This window comes from Rana temporaria, chromosome 4 (assembly GCF_905171775.1).
Source record: "Rana temporaria chromosome 4, aRanTem1.1, whole genome shotgun sequence".
Taxonomy (NCBI): Eukaryota; Metazoa; Chordata; class Amphibia; order Anura; family Ranidae; genus Rana; species Rana temporaria.
The window spans coordinates 351,108,923-351,128,971 of NC_053492.1; the positions used below are offsets into that span (position 1 = coordinate 351,108,923).

The 20,049-nt window shown below is 42.3% G+C and overlaps 1 protein-coding gene across 1 annotated transcript in view; it reads right to left on the reverse strand.

Annotated features, from left to right (window-relative positions):
- The window catches only part of BIRC6 (baculoviral IAP repeat containing 6), a 347,923-nt gene that overhangs the window by 221,956 nt on the left and 105,918 nt on the right, over positions 1–20,049 (reverse strand). The window contains exons 29-34 of the mRNA XM_040347806.1: positions 18,961–19,307; positions 15,888–16,107; positions 13,087–13,220; positions 7,029–7,166; positions 2,323–2,450; positions 589–720 (exon numbers count right to left, since the gene is read on the reverse strand). Coding sequence (XP_040203740.1) covers positions 589–720; positions 2,323–2,450; positions 7,029–7,166; positions 13,087–13,220; positions 15,888–16,107; positions 18,961–19,307 — 1,099 coding nt within the window. The remainder of the gene's footprint in view (positions 1–588; positions 721–2,322; positions 2,451–7,028; positions 7,167–13,086; positions 13,221–15,887; positions 16,108–18,960; positions 19,308–20,049) is intronic.

Genomic DNA, 20,049 nt, shown 5'->3' on the forward strand with positions numbered 1-20,049 from the left:
GCAGTGTATGAATTAGGTGGGGCAACTGGTGGCGAGTAACTCTTGAGGCCTGGCTAGTAGCTCAGGACTTGAAATTTTGAGCCCTGGATATAGATATATAGATATACACACACACACACACACACACACACACACACACACACACACACACACACACACACACACCATCAGACAGTCAGACATACATGGATCGAAATTTGGTCAGTTTAGCCGGAACTGGCTGAATTTCAATTCATGTATGGTTAGGGAGGTTGTACATAAGACAATCTCCCACCCTGTCAGAATACAATAAGCTCAGAGGGGAAGATTTCCCCATCTACATTGAGTGTGTGGATGGGGGAATCAAATAATTTATTTTTAGTTTAACCTGCTGAAACAAGAAGGAAAAAAAAAAAAAAAAAAAAAAAAAAAAAAAAAGGACTTGTCTATGGGCTGTCTTAGCTTCTTGAAACATTGAGCAAATTGTTTTGAATAAACTGACATGCAATTAAATGTTAAGGTTCAGTTGTACATCTAGAACAGAGAGACTTGTAAGAAAACCTTTAAATAACCCCATTATATAAAAACTGTGGTTTGTTATTTCTTCACCTTAGAAGTGGCTTGTTTAAGTTTTGCCTGTTCCACCAAAAGCTTGTAAGATGATCCCTTGTTGCTCTGTATTTTCTCCTTTTCAATCTGCTCTACTAAAGCCTTCTGTTTTGCCTTCAGTAAGTTGAGTTGCTAGAAGAAAAGTAAATTTATTACATGATATAATAAACTCACATCGGTGACATCTAGTACAGGCATCTTTACTCCAAATCCACATCAGGGAGGCATTTGCAAGGTCACAAGAATGCTTAATAAAGTCACTTATGCCAACACTCTCGAATGAGGTGGTTATTAAAAAATATATAAGCCTAGGTTCACACTAATGCAGCGCAGGAAACCCTGTTATCTGTGCGAGTTTCCTGCACTGCATTAAAATCACACTGCTCTTGCAATTTGCAGTGGGTGTCAGTTCAATCTTGACACCACCTCAAACGCAAGTGCATTAAACCACACTAGATTGCATGGTAAAAAAAGGCACCCTTCGATCCAGTTGCAGTGCCGTTCCAAAATTTGTGCACATGACTTTGGTGCGATTCGAGAGAATGGTTTAAAAATGTTATTCTCTTTTGGAAACCTTAACTTTTTTTACATCCTGTCAGACTAGTTAACACTGTACTTTGGGAGGTGATCTAGGATACAATTATGGAGAGTTGCCAGCACAGTACAGACAGAGCTAATTATAGCAAAGACAGCCACCTCATACATCAAGAGAAGCAAGTGGGATTTTTCAATGCTAGATTCCAGAAAAAAAGCCTCTAAAAAGATAAATCTGCCATTTTGAATATTTTAAAAGTTATGCTATGTGAATAAAGAACATGTAACAAATATTAAGTAGTTGGTATCCAAATTTGGCTGCAAAAATGTAAATACACTTTAAATACACCTTAAAGCAGAGTTCCACCCTGAAAAAAATGTTTTGCATATTCACAGACCTTTAATAGTATTAAGAAACATTTGAGAGGGAAAATATTTTTTTTCTCTTACCAGAAACGCCCTGATGCTACGTAGTGGCTCCTAATCTGCCACTTCCTGGTCCACGGCGCTCCTCGTCACTTCCTTCCTCGCCTGTATTCCTGAGAAATGCGAGTCATCATTTCCCAGGAGCCAGTGGGCAGTACTGTGAGCAGAAATCGCATCATTTCCCTGACAGGAAATTACGCGATTTAAGGTGGTTACCATTACAACGGGGCTGGACCTTCCGCCGTAGACACCCAGTTGTTATTGCAACTAATCGGCGCTATGGCTGCCGGAGCATCATGCACGCGCAATATCGCAAGGATTTTAATAGCAAGTATAAAAAAAAAAAAAAAGAAGGATATATTCAGACCCACTAGCAAACATCTATAAACGTTATTTGGGTAAATAAAGCATTATGATGGGATGCCTAAAAAATAAACAAACATGTGGCCGATACTCCACTTTAAGATATAACTTTGGTCAGACTATGGACATTCAGAACTACAGACAGTGATCCCCCATAGTCTATAGAGATTAGACGTGTGGAAGGCTGCCAGATTTAAGAAATAAAATGTTCATAACCCTGACACAGTTTGACTTTAATGATTCCAAAGATAGGAAAACATGTATGAGCATATATTTAAAAGCAACGGATGGCGTTTGTAAAAAATCATTGACTTGTCAAGCCATACAAAATGACTCTTTGAAAAGGACCAGACGTTCTAAATTCTGTACTTTTACACAACATACTAATATATTCCACACCATACAGATTACCTGTTTGTGGTGAACCAACTGTTTCCTGATCTTCCTGGAGTACAGCCTATCCAAACTGCTGCTTCCCTTAGACGATCTGTTTAGAGACTGTGTGTGCAGGTTATTGTTAATGAAACTCCACTGGTTCCCTACGCAAAGGAATATACAATTAAAAGACACACAAAAAAGGCTCATCATAGAAGATTTAAATCTCATTCTGAGTTAATTGTTAGCCTCATTTTAAATTACTTAAAATCAAAATAATGTGACTGACAGAGTTAAAACACAGCAGCTTGAAATGTTAGCAGTATTAAACCCAAAAGTAAACAATTATATTGCAGCTTACCGATTCTTAGATGTTGTGGCTACATTTCTATTTCTTTTTTAGCCTCTCTTTTTATTATTTTTTACCTGGTAATCCTGCCCCATAAGTCTGGTATTTTTCAAAAGAACAAGGTATTCCACAGATGGAGCAGTTAGAGGGTTGAGACAAACCTTTCAACACTGGCACGGGTGCTTACAATGACCAGCTTTTATTTACCCATGTCCAGTAAAACTTTTATCCCAAAAGGATAACAAAAAACATGTTTGATGTAACTGGTTATAAAGGGTTAGCTTGAGTTTGGCTTCAATTATCAGTTGAATCTAAATCTAACAGTCCCCTCCCCCATATTAAAAATGTGACTGCCCAAAAGTGCCACTGTGCGTCTTCATCCACAGTGGGGGCACCAATACAGTAGGGGGCCTTAGTAACCAAATCACCAGGTGAAAAAAGCCAAAAAAATAAATAAAAAATGCAGTCACCAAATCTAATGATTGGCAAGTGACAATATATTATGTTTTTGTTTTGGGTCCAATACTGCTTTAAAGTCCCCTTTTCACTTTCTACCAGTCTTTTTTCCTTCCATTCTTGTATGTTTTATTGCTTTGGGACCACCCCATAGCAGATTAGCTGCTACACAGTGGCTCTCCTGTGCAAGAACACACACACACACACACATTTTATATATATGTCCTTGAAAAGGTATTCTTACCCCTTAATATTTTTTACATATTTTAATGTTGCAACCAAAAAAACTAAATGTATTTTTCTGGAATTTTGTGATCGACCAGCACAAAGTGGCACATAATTAAGTGGAAGAAAAATCTTAGTTTTCAAATAAATATCTAAAAAGTGTGCCATGCATTTGAATTCAACCCCCTTTACTCTGATACTCCCAACTAAAATCTAGTGGAACCAACTGCCTTCAAAAGTCACCCAATTAGTAAATAGAGTTCACCGTGTGTAATTTAATCTCAGTATGAATACAACTGTTCTGTAAAGCCCTCAGAGATTTGTTAGAGAACCTTAGTGAACAAACAGCATCAAGTTTTGGAGGGGGGGGGGGGATGGGCGCCTGAGGAACTTCCTGAGTAGGAGGGATTATATAGGGGGACTTCCTGGGTTTTTCTGCCAGTGTAATATACTGGATCCAGCACCTTGAACACACAAGGTATAAATAAGGGACTGATGGGCTGGATCATGAACTGGTAGGGTAGGCCCCTACAGCAAAACACAGAAAATGTTAATGTGCTGAAAAGTTGGGCACATGCAGGTACATCCCATTTATGTCCACAGAAACCAGACCATATACCTGGTGAAGGCAGGGGATAACAGGAACTGGTGTATTCCATTACACATTTGAATGAATGAATGAATGAATGAAAAACTTATATAGCGCGGCACATGCGAACTGAATCGCCTCTGGGCTTAAATGAACAGAGCCTTTGAGATCAAATGCGAGACAGATGGTTTTGTAAATATTAAGCAGGAACTGCAGTAATGACACCTTGGTGCAGAAGACCGAAGAGGGATCAGTGGCAATCTGCTTATCTATGCACTGTCACAGGGAGGATGGAGGAGATTAACCCGAGAAGGGGTCAGGGAGCTGGACTCCAGTTTGTAGCTTTAGAATACCATCTCCTGAACCCAAGCATCAGCATAGCCAAGTATCTGGAAAAAGTGGGGTGTACCTTCTTGCAGAGAAAGGCTTGTCCAAAAATTTGGCAGAAATGGGGAGTCAGACCTTGGAAACCAAGCTTGGAGGGTTTCAATTGGGACATCAATGCATTGGAGAAAAGAAAGGGACATATCTTAACAGTCAGGGTCAGAGTTGGGCAGATTAGGTGCTTAAAGAAAAAGGGCATCTTCTACGGAGAACAAAGTGCCTTGTTAAGGCGAGAAACAGTTGGAAAAGATACAATGGGAAAGTCTGTGCAGCTTTAGGAGTTTTAAAGGACCCAAGACTGCAAACAGCACTGGTAGAAGCCATAAGCTGATCTTCCAATTTCAGAGTGGTGTTTACTGCATCAATAAGATCTGAAACAATCTTGCACCAGACTTATTAGCAAAAGGCTGAATAGAAATGTCGATTTTTTATTATTTTTTTGGTACCCACAAACATTGTTCATAAAAAAGAACTGTTTTATTAAATATGTAAATCCAACATTTCATATTCCTAATATGTGCCTGCTGTACCATGTACTTGAATGAAAAAGTGGCTTGTTCTATTTGTATTGCTTCCTTTGTGAAATTCCTGTGTTCCTGCCAGCCCTCTACTTTCCTATTTATCATTTTATTTTTTATATTTAAACATGTTTTACTATTCATTCCCCTTTTAACCACTTATAGACCGGACCAATATGCTGCTACATGACCCAAGGGGTTTTTACAATTCGGCACAGCGTCGCTTTAACAGACAATTGCGCGGTCGTGCGACGTGGCTCCCAAACAAAATTGGCGTCCTTTTTTCCCCACAAATAGAGCTTTCTTTTGGTGGTATTTGATCACCTGTGCGGTTTTTATTTTTTGCGCTATAAACAAAAATAGAGCGACAATTTTGAAAAAAATGCAATATGTTTTACTTGTTGCTATAATAAATATCCCCCAAAAACATATATAAAAAAAAAAATTTCCTCAGTTTAGGCCGATACGTATTCTTCTACTTATTTTCGGTAAAAAAATTAGCAATAAGCGTTTATCGATTGGTTTGCGCAAAATTTATAGTGTTTACAAAATAGGGGATAGCTTTATTGCATTTTTATAAAAAAAATTTTTTTACTGCTAATGGCGGCGAACAGCGATTTTTTTCGTGACTGCGACATTATGGCGGACACTTCGGACAATTTTGACACATTTTTGGGACGATTGTCATTTTCACAGCAAAAAATGCATTTAAATTGCATTGTTTATTGTGAAAATTACAGTTGCAGTTTGGGAGTTAACCACAGGGGGCGCTGTAGGAGTTAGTGTTCACCTAGTGTGTGTTTACAACTGTAGAGGGGTGTGGCTGTAGGAATGACGTCATCGATCGAGTCTCCCTACATAAGGGATCACTCGATCGATGCAGCGCCATAGTGAAGCACGGGGGAGCGATTGCGACGGAGCGGCTATAAACGAATAGCCGCGCCGTCGTCCCGGATCGCTCCCCGAGGGAATCCGACCGCCGCATGTGGGGGGGGGGGGGGGGGGTCCCGATCGGACCCCCCACCCGCTAGAAGGCAGGGACGTACAGGTACGCCAATGTGCCATTCTGCCGACGTATATATACATGCGGCGGTCGGGAAGGGGTTAAAGCAAGTGGGTTATGCTACAAGGTGAGCATTTAACAGATACTTTAAATCAATTCTGGAATTGATATAATAAAAAAAGGCTTTTTTTAATGAAAATGCGTATGTGGGTACTTAAAAGACCACAAATGTCTTTGTTTTCTGGTGATCAACTCATTTTTGGATGTGATATCACAACGGCAGTCCACTTACAAGGTATTCCTTAGGCACATAGTCAAGGACTGGAGAGACTACGAACCATAGAACTCACAGTTTTTGGCCAATTGCTTCAAAGCCACCAGGGCCATGGGAAAAGCAGATAAAGAATATGCAGGAAAAGTTATGGAGCGTGTTTTTGGTCAAAGTAATAACAGGGTGATTTGGGCCAGAAGAACTTGCATAACAGTAGTAAGAAGATCAGCCAAGCGGGCAGAGGATCCAGCCACAATCAATGGAACTAAAGGGGAGTCAGAAAATTGTATATACTTTTGGAGGGGGAAACATGTTTCCACTATGTCACCTTGAGAAAAGGACACTGGATTACTTTTCTGTTGTGACACTGCAATAATAAAATACTGAATATGTTTGCAACAGAGTGTGGGTGATGCCTATTTGTTTTACTGTGATTTCAGATGTCATGTCAGTGCCATCAGTAGGCGCACACAGCCCTGGAGTTTTATTATTAGCTGCGGCCCCATGGTACATCCGGTTTGCTTGGCAGTATAACCTAAATGTTAAATACTGTGTTTCTCAAATGGACTATAAAGAAAAAAATAAGGATCACCAGAGAGGACCAACATATTTGTTGTATATGAGACACACAAGAATAAGCATTCATGAAAACATATGCACTGATTAAAAGGAGGTATGCAGCCTCAGCACTTTATTAACTACAAATCCCATGAGGCACTGCAAAACCAATCACCACAGGCATGACTTTCAGAGGCAGAAGATTAATGGGATATGTAGTATCAACTACATTAACTAGTTTCAACAGGAGTGCCAAGGCTGCCTGCCTTGATCCATCTATATCATGAATAAATGAGGACCACATAGGAAGAACTTTACCCATATTAGTATGAAAAAAAAAAAAATCATCTACACAGCATGTGGGTACAAACGACTAATGAATTCCTTACCTGAAATGAACCGTTCTCTATCCTTTCCATTTAAGGTTTTTTTTGAAGCTGCAGCTTCATCCTCTACAGTTGCAACATAATCCAGCAAACGAGAAACCAGCATGACCACCCAACTTATCATAGGAATGTCCAGGACCCCTACAGAAATATTCACAGATTATTGCAGAAAACAAAAATGTATTATACCTCACAGTACACTTTCATAAGACTTTCAGTCGGAGAGCTTGATGATATTGAGCCCACTACCCAATAGGTCAGTGGTTCTCAACCTTACTAGTTCCGTGACCCATTGATAAAATTTCCTAAGTTGTGGGGACCCCTAACTAACATTTTCGTATAGTGGTTTGTCAGCACCCAAGACAAGTAATTTGCGCCCCTAACCCACGGACATTTAGCGCTCCCTGAGTGCCTTCCACTCGTACAGTATTAAAACCCCTTATGGTACATTTTAATATGTACCACTCTCTTTGTTCTCCTTTCTTTCCCTTTTTTATCTCTCTCAATCCTAATTTCTTGTTTTTTTTCCCCCATCCCTCTCTTTAGCCATCTTTCTTGTTCTTTCTCTCCCTTCCATGTATTTTCTATTTTTTTTCCCCTTCTTACTCCTTGGTTGGGGGGGTCTCCTCCAGCCCTCCCCACTTCACATTCCTCACCAGTCAGCTGATCTCTAGTCTCTGCCAGCAATGCCGTGTACTGAATGGGTGGCTACGAAGAGGCTGAGTTGGCGGCCGTGGGCTCCATGAACAGCCCAGCTGGGTGGCCACAGGTTGCAGGGACAGCCCAGCTGGGTGGCCGCGAAAAAAGTCTTGGAGAGCGGTGCAGGCTTCAGGAACAGCCCAGGATTTGGTGACACCCAACAAATCGTCATTCGACCCCCGAGGGGGTACCGACCCCCAGGTTGAGAACCACTGCTATAGCTGAACGTGCCATCCAACCAGAGAGGACACCGAAAATACCTGATGCTCAAAATCAGGATAGGTTGTTGCCCTCAGAAGGGAACTATTCCATGCGTAAGGACACACTGAAAACTAGATCAAGCGAGAAGCCGATCAACCACAACCCACCAAAAATAGCTGAAACATGAAAAATTCCATATAGGATAAAAGGTAAAAAGGAAAAAAAAAAAAAAAAAAAAAAAAAGACCCACAAACTTGATGTGGTCCTAACAGAATGGGGTCAAGCCCCAGATTGAACAGGTGCCAAGGAGGTATCAAAGACACAAGGGCCTGGTGAGAAAAAAACGCTGATCTAAGAAAGCCCTACGCAATGTTATTCCTGACCCCCTAGGATTAGGAAACAAGACCTCCACATCTAAGCTACACTTATCAAGGAAAACAAAGCAGCAGCTAGAACACAACACCCAGCAAGTAGCTAAAGGTGACCCCATAGCCCACAGGAGAACTCAGACATTTGATTCCACAAAATAACTATGGGTGAAGGATTAAGCAGGATAAGCACTGCCACAAAGATAAGCAGGGTAATGGAGGTAGATCCAAGCCTCACTGTTAAAGATGAACTTTTTATTTGGTATGCAAATCTGTGCCTCCAAGAAAACCAGAGGGGAAATCGGCTAAAGAACAAACCTGTCTATCCCTGGAAACAACCCCACAGTCTAGGAATGCACATGAACCCAAAGATCCAGCATAATGTCAGCATCTATGGAGCAAGGAACAGAACATTTTATCAGCACAGTGATTTGAGTGGAAAAAGTGCCCAAATACCTTTCAAGATCAGCTGGAAATTAGCCAAGAGGCTAATTCCCCCTCCACACTAGGTGGAGGGGTCTCCCAAAGTCCTTAAAGCATTATTTCTCCTTTCTGAGGATTTCTGCAACAGAAGACTGATGTGCTATGCATGCCAACAATCTGGCCAGACACAGGGTTCTCCTCTGACAAGCATAATCTGCCACGCAGGGTCTGAGGCACACTTAGAACCTGTTCTTTATGTACAGAGGCTCACAGTATTAAGCCCCTTGTGGGGATAGGGTTCTCAAAACCCATCCTTTGTAGGAGGTCTACTGAATATCTCACAATAGGGATGGTATTAAAAAGTGCCAGGTAAAAACACGGGTCCATACTATACTATTTATTGCTAGCCATGTGAGGGAAAGACAAATCTAGTCCCAGTGGACATAGGTCAGCAAGTCCCACTGGCAAAAGAGGAAGCCGAGAGGCACGAGGTACCACTAAGGGCCTCACATGTCCAAAGGGTCAAGAATTATCCTTGGAAGGAATTGGTGGCCAGGATGGTGTACAGCTCTAGAGTCCAAAACTGACAAGGGAGTCGAAGCAAGGGGTCCAGGCATGAGGGGAACCAAGTAGAATCAGGAAAGGAGCATTGATCTTTTTTTTTCTGTTTTGTACACAGGAGCAGCTGCCTCCAGACATATTTGCCCTTAAGAGCAGGTATACTTGCACTTAAATTATTTGCTGTATCTACTCAAACCTAGACTCTAAAATATTAGTGTTCCCACACTTTGTCAAATGTGGTGCAACTAAAACCTATGTTTTTAACACAAAATTGTTAAATAACGCAACTTGTTTAGGTCGTGTTTTTCATTTTGCTTGCTCACTGGGAAGTTTTCTGGCAAAACGTTTGTGTGGTCCATGGAGACAACATCTCCTAAAAGGCCTAGTAAGTCAGACACTTTGGATGTGGCATCAGCATCGAGCACCTTAAAGAGGAACTGCAATCTTGCTCACGTAAATTTGTAAGAAAAACATTGCCATTTTGAAGCTTCCCTCCAACCACTTTGTATATTTTATATATACACTGGGATTCTGTACTTGCCAAATATGCTGTAGAAATATCCTTTCACCGAGTCTGGCAGAAACCATTTTAACTGTGGGCAGCTGAAGCTGCGGTCTGGATTTACACAGACACACCTACAGTGCAGCAGCTCTCATTGGCCCTCGTACGACTTATCCACCCTCTCTCTCTCTCTCTGAAGGTCTGCTTTAAACAGAGTGATCCGTGTAGATGCAGACATCAAATCCATATGGGACACAAGTTTAGACACTTGACATAAGCCACCCCAACTGGATGTGTAAGGCTCCAGACAAATGTTCCACAAGCTCAACTAAAAAAGGATCCAACTTAGGGGGTTATTTACAAAAGGCAAATACACTTTGCACTACAAGTGCATGCGCGAAGTGCAGTCACTGTAAATCTGAGGGGTAGATCTGAAATGAGGGGAAGCTCTGCTGATTTTATCATCCAATCAAGTGCGAGATAAAATGCTGTCTTATTTTCCTTGCATGTCCCCCTCGGATCTACAGCAAGTGCACTTTCAGTGCAATTTCAAGTCCAGTTTGCACATGTAGTGCAAAGTGGATTTACCTTTAGTAAATAACCCCCGTACTGGTGGATAGATCCTTTTTGAGAGATCTAATCCATTTTGCAATTATTTGCTGGTGACTTGTCCTTAAGGTTCCCCTAACGTGAAAGTTCCTTCAAGGACTGCGCAGGCGCAAACTTGCCGACGGAAATCTCCAAACCTCGCCCAGCATCCAGGCTCATTCTTTAACATCCCCGTGGATTGGAGGATGTTAAAAAAAAAAAAGAGCCAGGAGGCCGAGCGAATCGAGGACGTGAGGCCGACTGGCCACTTTCCTCGAAATCCACGTCGCCCTGGATGCCGGCCGAGGTTCAGAGATTTCCGTCTGCAAGTTTGCGCCTGCGCAGTCCTTAAAAGGAACTTTCTTGTTAGCCGGAACCAAATCGGCAGATCAGATTGCGCCTGCGCAGGAACTTTCACGTTAGCCGGAACCAGCTCGGCAGATCGGAATAAGGCCACAGCCACGAGAAAGGGGAGGATCTTTCAAGGGGAGGATCTTTCAAGGAAAACTCGGACTTGAGGAACTGCACTGCTGGTCAGTAGGATCCTTAAAAGGTCAGCCCAGAACCTTTCAATTTGCATAAAGGAACATACCAAGTAGCAGATGGAGGTCTTTACAACTGTACGATCTCTGAAAGACCCACAGCTGGAGAGATCAGGCTAATTCTGAAAATGCAGCATAATACACACTGCATCAATAAGGTTCAACACCGGTAAATCTGAGGTGACAGCAGGAGACTGTGGGGTCTCAAAAACAGCCTCTTCAAAAAGTCATGCTGGTCACAGCACCTGAAGGCCCAGCCTATTTGAAGGGCATGAAAAGGTCAGCGGTAGATTCTGCAGGAAATAGTGCTGAAGGGTGCCTAAAATCTCTGAAGGCAGAATCTCCAAGGAATTGGGTGAACTATGCCACAAGACTTAAGTAACTGTGGTAGAGATCCATGACAGCAGGGTAGGGTTTTATCGGACAGATGGAAACTCCAAAGCTGTAGATGCTATAAATATAGGGTCACTGAAATTCAGATAGTAGGCATCTGCACACTTGGAGGATACTGAAAAGACACCCCAGGAACCATAAGAGTATGGGCTGGGGTGCGCTGAAGCAGTGGGACCTTCACCCTTGCATATATGTACAGATATTTTGCACTCAAGTAGCAGTGATGAAACCAAGTTTTAAGTGTGAGGCAAGGCTTCGGGTACTCACAAACTCAGGCAGCTGGTGCCGACAGGCACCAGGTGGCCTAATATGACCATGCCTCTATTGGCTAGCACAAGAACAACCCAGAGATGAGAGTTCTATGTGGTGCTTTCCATAGCAGGAACAGAAATGGCATAGGGCTCACCATGCTGAATGGCGGAGAAGAGTGCTTCATACCGATCTTGGACACTCTTCATTAACCCCCTTTCACTGTAAATCCAGCAGTAGCTAGGCAGCTTCCTAGGCTTCAACCCAACCAGTCCTGCTTGGCAAAGTGAATCTTCAGAAACTGGCTCAATTGCTGAGGCAATACTATGGCTCTGGACCTGGAAAGCACCCTGCGGGATAACTTTAACCTGTACACCATGGTATGGAGCGCAAAAGGGCGCCCGAATGTCCCATTTCAGGTTAGCCCTAAAAATGTCCAGTGTAATGGCATTCCAAAGCCAAGCTGAGGAAAGGCAGATCCAGACAGATGCTATGTAGAGACCAGCTCAATCAGCGAAGAAGTGAGAAATCTTGGTTAAAGCCACTGAAGAAATCTAAAAAGGTGGAGGGGGGAAAAAAAAAAAAAGCTAGAGAAGACTGAATAGACTTTTCCACAAAAGATGAAGACATCCATTCTCCTGAGACACTAGCAAAAAAAAGATGTCATGCAGGGAGTAGCAGGCAATATCTGGACTTGCATACAATTTATATTTGGTTTGCAAATGTCCAATCCTTCTGCAGGTGGCACAATTCTTGCGTCCTTCAAAATAAAAAAGTGTTCCTGATCCAAGATCTTTAGCGTTCAGCATTAAAATATATCAGCACTGATGGCGCTTTGAACATTTGGGCCTCATGTACACTGGGCTTTAGAAAAAAAAACAAAAAAAAAACCACAACACTTTTTCAGCGTTTACGGGAACAGAAAAAAAAAATCATAACTTTCAGTTAAAATTCCTCTAATGTTGTGTCTAACACTATTTATCGGCATACGAGTGTAGTTATTTTATTGGCTAGGATATTCATTTGTTATATAGAACAAATTCACGCTCATACACTCCTTATCAAAAGGCAGCTTTGGAGCTTTTTTTTTGCCCTTGTGCTGAGCGCAAATATATGCATAAATGCCTGCATGTGCATCACCACAATAAATACCATGCAAAACCATTCATGGGCATAAAACAGCCAGATGCCCTTAACAGCAGTATTTCTTTCCGCCCATGTGCATGAGTCCAGAGAGCAGAAACACTCAACGCATCTAGGCGCATTTGAATTATAATGCATTGCTATGGCCAGAATAAATACATTTTCTAGCCAATACAATTCAGTAACGCTCAAATGCTTGATGTGACTAAACACATGTGCAATATGTGGCTTCAGGCGTGTTTAAGCAGCTTACAAAGCAAACACCCTGTGTGCTTGAGGCCTTAAATTCATCATCTGCAAGTAACTTGGCAATAAACTAAATTTGTAACAAACCTGAAGATAGAAAAATCAGAGGAGAGAAGAAGCTAACCCATACATGAAAAGGCTCTTACCCTCAACACGCCTATAAACAGGTAAATGCGGCTGTAGAGGTGATAAAAGGTTGTCCAGCAGATTCAATAAACTTTCCAAGACTCCACTATTACTGAGGGATCTTTGGCCTATACAAGAAAGTAGCATGAAGACTCTGCAAACAGAAAGTAAAAACAAAGCTTTAAGGCAATTCATCTATTCAGGATTGTATTGAGATAGGATCTCCATTCGAAATCTAAAAACAGGAATATTTGCTTGCACACTGAAAAAACAAAACAAAAAAACCCCACAAAAACAGAGGACGCCTCTGTGTAGAGAGGTGGAAACAGCTATTAAGGAATAAATATTGCACTCGCATGTAATAGAGGAAATGTCAGCTTCTCATCTGTGGCGGTCTTGACAGAAGAAAATCGGCAGGCAAGTGGCTGGTGTTGTGCAGAGATCAGCCGGAAAGCTGCTGGGTGGTGAGAGAAGCATTCTGCTCCTATGTACTCGAATGGGATGCTTTCAATGATGCAGACAATACGCCCCTTTCTTTATGGCTTGACAAAGGGATGGAACCTCAAAACACCCCCTTATAGAGTGACATCACCTCACCAAGCCAGCCGAGGACACAGAAACCGTGCCGCTCTACCATGTTACACGGCTCTGCTTCCCCAAACAAAGCACTCCGGTCTGCATCTGCCCATCAGCTGCCTGGCCGAAATCTACGTATCAGAAGAGTGCCAAGTAAGCCAAGGACACCCAGACGCGGATGAACACCATGCACTGGCTTCTCCAGTGCTTCTCTCTCACCACCCAGCAACTTCCCAGCCAATCTCTGCTAGAGATGTCAAGACCTCCACATATTACAAGCTTACATTACCGCCATTACATGCGAGTGCAATATGTATTCATTACCCAACAACCATTTCAAACCCTCTACACTCAGAGGTGCACTCAGTTTTTCTGTTTTCATATATATGGTTAACACAGGATTCCTACTATATTGACAAGACAATACATAAACACTTCCAAGAACACATTTATGAGATCGCAACATATCTCATAGCAAGACATGTCTGTCTGCAACATAACAGAGATCCCAGTTGCTTGAAATGCTGGGTTTTGGAGGTAGTCCCCCAAGATGGTAGAGGAGGGAATTTTGACCAGCTAGTTTTGCAACATGAAGCCAGGTGTCAATGAGTTGGAGGTTACAAAACCACCTGGCTTGAATGACGGCCTCAGTTTTGTCCCCTTTCTAAAAGATGTGACATTAAAAAGGGAGATCAAATGGATTGAGACACATTCACCGATATACCCTGTACCGTTTCTCCCCCCCCCCCCCCATATATTTTTAGTCAAATACATGTTTATTATATTCAACTCACTGAAGTACTGGATAAGGAATTTACAAAAATATATTGAGTAGTCTGTTATTAGTATACAACTTGATGGGGTGAGGTGTTCGAAAAAAAAAAACAAAAAAAAACGCACTTGGTGACCGTATTTTTTTTTGCAAAAAAATAAAATAAAAACACAATATCGGGTCAGGCCTTAGAGCGTGATCATTATGATGTACTTTACTGTGTCATTCTATGCATGAAGATAAGCCTTCTGTGTGCAGCTGCCCCTTCACATTTAGTTGAGGCCCCTCTTTGTCCAGCGATCTCCACAAGTGTATCAGTCGTGCGAGATTCTCCCTTCCGATTGGCTGAGACACAGCACCGCCATTAACTGTTGCTGCAAAGTCAGCTAGCCAATCAGGGGAGAGAGGGGGCAGGTCAGGGCTCCATGTTTGAATGGACACACAAAGCTGCGACTCGGGTGCCCCCATGGCAAGCCGTTTGCTGTGGGGGCACTGAACAGGAGGGGTCAGGATCACAGAAGAGGAACCCAAGGAGGAGGATCCAGGCTGCTCTGTGAAAATCCACTGCCACAAAGCTGGTAAGTACAACATGTTTGTTATTTTTATGGGGGGGGGGGGGACTTTACAACAATCACTAAGATTTGACTCAGTATACCCCTCTAAACCACTGCATTATGTGAATTCTATTCATTCACTGCAGGAGTTATTCCCATCTTATTTTTTTTAATTAAATGGTGGACTCCTAAAATGTGATCACTTTACTTATGAGCTGGAGCATCTATATGTATATGACCCTGCAGGATCATTATGTCACTTTATCGCCACAACAGTTATGCAATTTATTGATGGGATTTGATACCATGATTTGGTAACTGTCAATTATAGCTGGATTTTGTGTGAGGTGGAGGTTTTGGTTTTTAATGGTGCAAATGAGCTTGTGTGGTACCAATGTTTTATACATACATGTTTTTTGTAACCAATACAATTTTTACAGTCAGTTCAGCGAGTTGAAACATTCTTTGATATTTTTCTAAGGGGTGGTTGAGAACAATCAGGTTTTTATTTCTCAGTTATTGCTATATGGTGATACCAATAGCTCCCACCTCCTTTCATGGGGAATATTGAGTCTCTTCTTTCTTCATATTTGAAAGATTTAAGGGCTGTATATTGAGGGTAGAAATCTTTAGCTTGTTACCTCAGGACCTACATAGTGGGAGCTTCCTCTTCCCTCTGAATGTTGATCTTTTGAACTGTTCATTCCCCGTATTTCCCTCACATCCACCCCACTGTACTTCTGGTCTGCTTACAGCAGCGGCATAGTTTTTTCCCAATTGATATTTGGTTGCACCAACTTAAATGTATGCCCATCCAAAAACTGATATTTTAGGTCATAAGTAAACACTGATGGTGTGAATCACCTACTAACCTATCTACAAGCAGCACAATGCATACATATTTAAAATGATCACTCACCGGTCCTGAGGAAAGATCAACAACTGCTCCGAGTTGTATAGTTCTTGTAAAACATTGGAAAGAAACTGGCCCCACCATCTTTCAGCACCACAGAGCTGCACCAAGAGCAGGCCAGTGTGCAGTCTTATCTTTGGTGTTCCACTTATGCACAAGTGTTTAAACAGCTCTTCACAGGCCTGTGCATGAAAAGTGTTCTGGAGGACTGCTGGTACAGAATGTCCTACAAAAAAAAAAAAATCATTATGGAAAAAGCTATATGGGAGATGCTATTGCTAACTTTCTTCTAGAGGTTTACAACTTGGATGTCTTGCAACCTGAACATGTTATTTGGCATAGTGATCATAATTTTCAGCCCTGTGATGTTAGTTATTTTTTAAACACTCAAGGATGAAGACAGAAGCTGCTACAGCACACATTACATTAGCTTAGTGAATTAAACCAAAGGACTTTAAATGAGGAAGCAGACAGTTGCACTTCAATGTCATCAGATATTTGATCCAACATATTGAAAGCTGAGCGTACACATGGCAGCCCCACGTGGAGCACACGACTAAACACATGTCACCCTCAAACAGGTTTGATCTTCGTGACCAAGCCTGTGTGAGTAAAACACGGTAAAAGTAATGCAATCCCAGGCAGTGCTGCAGTGTGCTATGTCCAGATTCAACAAAAAGATGTATGAAACATCCAACAACATTGCAGGGCAGCCATCTGCTTCATTTAATTTAGAAAAGTGAGGTCGGACTCTGGATGGCTGGCACTGGAGGCTCCAGAGCCAGGGAATTTGAAATAGTGAGTGCCTGATTTAAGCTATGGATGGCCACCTGGTAAAAAACTTAAAGCGGTGGTTCACCCTCAGTGACACGATTTTACCATCGAGACAGGCAATGTAGCGTGAGCTACAGTATGCCTGTCCCGATTTTTTTACCCCCGTACTCGCTGTGTACCAGTACATTATAGATTTCGGCTCCCGCGGGGAATGGGCGTGCCTATGGAGAGGGAGGATGATTGACGGCCGGCCCTGGCACGTCACTCTCCCCGAAGACAGCCGGAGTAGGTCTTGGCTCTTCACGGCGCCTGCGCACAGGCTATGCGCAGGCGCCGTGAAGAGCCAAGCCTATTTCGGCTATTTCCGGAGGAGCGTGACGCGCCAGAGCCGGCCGTCAATCATCCTCCGTCTCCATAGGCACGCCCATTCCCCGAGGGGAGTCGGTATCTTCGATGTACGAGTACACGGTAAGTACGGGGATAAAAAAAAAAAAAATCGGGACAGGCATACTGTAGCTCGCGCTACAATGCCTGATTTTATGGTAGAAGAAATTTTTTTTTTTTTTTTGGGGGTTTATAGGGTGAACCCCCGCTTTAAGCATGTAAACAGAAGACCAGACAGAAGTCTTGCAAATCTGGGAAACCGGTGCCGGATTAAAAAACCTATGAAGCACTGACAGATCTGTCAGTGCTTCATAGTTAGATTTCACATGAGATCTGATGGGGAAAACTAAACCACTACAATATTACACCATCCACTCGGTTACTTCCTGTAGTAGGAAGCACAAATGTGCATAAGGTACATAAAGGCAAGCAACTAAGGCCAAATACAAACTAGCCCATTCTCTGAGGCCAAGCAGCTACTGCCAGGAGTTTAGGAGGCAAGCCAGCAATTTACAATGGGACTAATGAGCTGCAAATGCAAGTCCCATTGACTCAAATGGAAGTGTTTAACAGGCAGTGGCATCTGTCAATTTGACATGCCATGTTAAATTTGCTATGACACATAACGTCCGAACCCCCCCCAGCTGTAGTGTGGACTTTAGATGGGCAGTAAAACCATGATTCGACTACCTGTTACCACCCTGGGCCGCTCGTGTAAAAGAGGCCCAATAGAAATAAGGCTACTGGGAGGTCCCAAAAAATATAGGATTTGTCATTAAATCAAGTCTTTTGTTAATAAAAAAAATAAAAAATCCCCCCTCTGGGTGATCTACGTACATTGCACAGAATTTAACAAACTTTGTTGCAGATTCCTACCTTTTGTTTTCCTATAGAAATCACATGCTGCTTAAAGCAGGGGTTCACCCAAAAAACACATTTTTAACATTAGATTGAGGTGAGTTGTTAGAAGCACAATCGGGTGGTTTTTTTTTTTTTTCATTGCAGTGCATACCGTTTTAGAGATAAATGTTCTCCGCTGCTTCCGGGTATGATCTGCGGGACTGGGCGTTCCTAATTGATTGACAGGCTTCCGACCGACGCATACAGCGCGTCACGAGTTGCCGAAAGAAGCCGAACATCGGTGTGCATGCGCCTTATAGAGCCGACTCGCAGTCCGGCTTCTTTCGGCAACTCGTGACGCGCTGTATGCGACGGTCGGAAGCCTGTCAATCAATTAGGAACGCCCAGTCCCGCAGATCATACCCGGAAGCCGCGGAGAACATCCATCTCTAAAACGGTATGTACTGCAATGATTTAAAAAAAAAAAAAAAAAAACACCTGATTTTGCTTCTAACAACTCGCCTCAATCTAATATAAAAAAAAAAAAAAAAATTCGGGTGAACCCCCGCTTTAAGTCTAATGGTTGCATCATTTTCAACCAGCTGCTGCACCTATAGGGCTCTGAGGAAAATTCCAGGGTCTGCACTTTAGAAGTGATTTCCCATTGAAAATCTCACCAAAAATTACCTTTTTGTTGCAGGGGATCCCAAAAATCGGACAGTGAAGACTGCTGGGAAAATCAGTGAGCCAATCACACAAGCTGGAAATGTTTGAGGGGCATTCTGTGTATAGAACACCTCCAGGTAGCCATATTGCATTTTACAAAAAATTAGAGCTTCAGATTAAAAATAAAAAAGGTAATTTTAAATAACATTTAAATTACAATAGGACTTGTGTCACAATTGTGAGATAGAGAGATGGAGAGATGAATATATATTTTTTTTTATTTGCCATTTTTCTTCCCCACGAATATGGAGCTACCCTTTATGTTAAAGCATTGTAAAGTTAATTACAGTTTTGAGAAAATAATTTGGATAACCATTTAGCCAAAAGCATGATTTTTAATGAGGACAAAACTTACCATTGGAGGAGTGGAGGAGACTTAGTAAAGTGTCCAGAAGGTACCGAATAATTGTGCGCAACTGTTCAGTTGAAGATGTATGGATAAGTTCTCGAGAATCATATTGCTCCCTTGGTGTTTTTCTGCTCATGCCAAGGGCCACCTTGAGTCTTTGAACGGCATGATGAGCCAGGTTTAACTGGAGTTGTAGCTGTATGCAGTCCTGGTAAGCAGAAAACACTCTGCTGTCTTCTTCTACAGCTTTATCTGGCTTTCTCAGGAAATATTGTGCATTATTAGCGCTATTCAGTGGAGGAAGATCAATGCTTTGTAGCAGAGTCTCTAATCGATGGCAAGCAAGATTATACCTGCCAAATGAACACAAAAAAGACACATTGGCGGAAAAAAGTGACATGAGCAATAGTGTATGTGATCCCAAAAGTTTTATACAGTATATTGCTGCATATGCACCTTGTGACCCTCGATGCTTGATTTTTAATTCTTCTGAATCACTCCCACAGCGCAGTTTAAAATGCACCTGTACCCAGACATAGTTGCATAACCTTAACCAGCAGCAAAAGAGCTTTAGAACAAGTCATCCCTGAGAAACTCTAGCTGCTTGTACGGTGAAGCAATATATCCTCAAGAATCCTCACAGCTCACAACAGATACAAAAGTCACTATCAGTCACCTTCCAACAGCTTAGGCTACATGCACACTGGATGTAAAGCCCCCCGTGAAACAATTCTAGCATATCTACCCTCACAGAGCCGTTGTCTCGCTGCCCGAACCTGTTACAGACTTACAATGCAGCTGCACACCTATTGAGTGGTACAATTCAGGGAAGTACGCCTAGCATGCAAGTATTCTGCACCTGATAATTCTAGCCTTTCAAATGTTGTCAGAGGGGCTGGATGCTGCACCCATGAACCCCCCCCCCCCAGGCACATCAAACACCAAGAATGGATGGGACAGGGGTACATACCCAGTGTGCAGTGTTTACATTGGAGGGCAGACAGGCTTCCAAGATTCTGGCAACAGAAAGGGACCCAAGTTTTGGGCTAGCCATACATTATACAATTGTCTTGTACAATTTTCCTTTAGATGTAC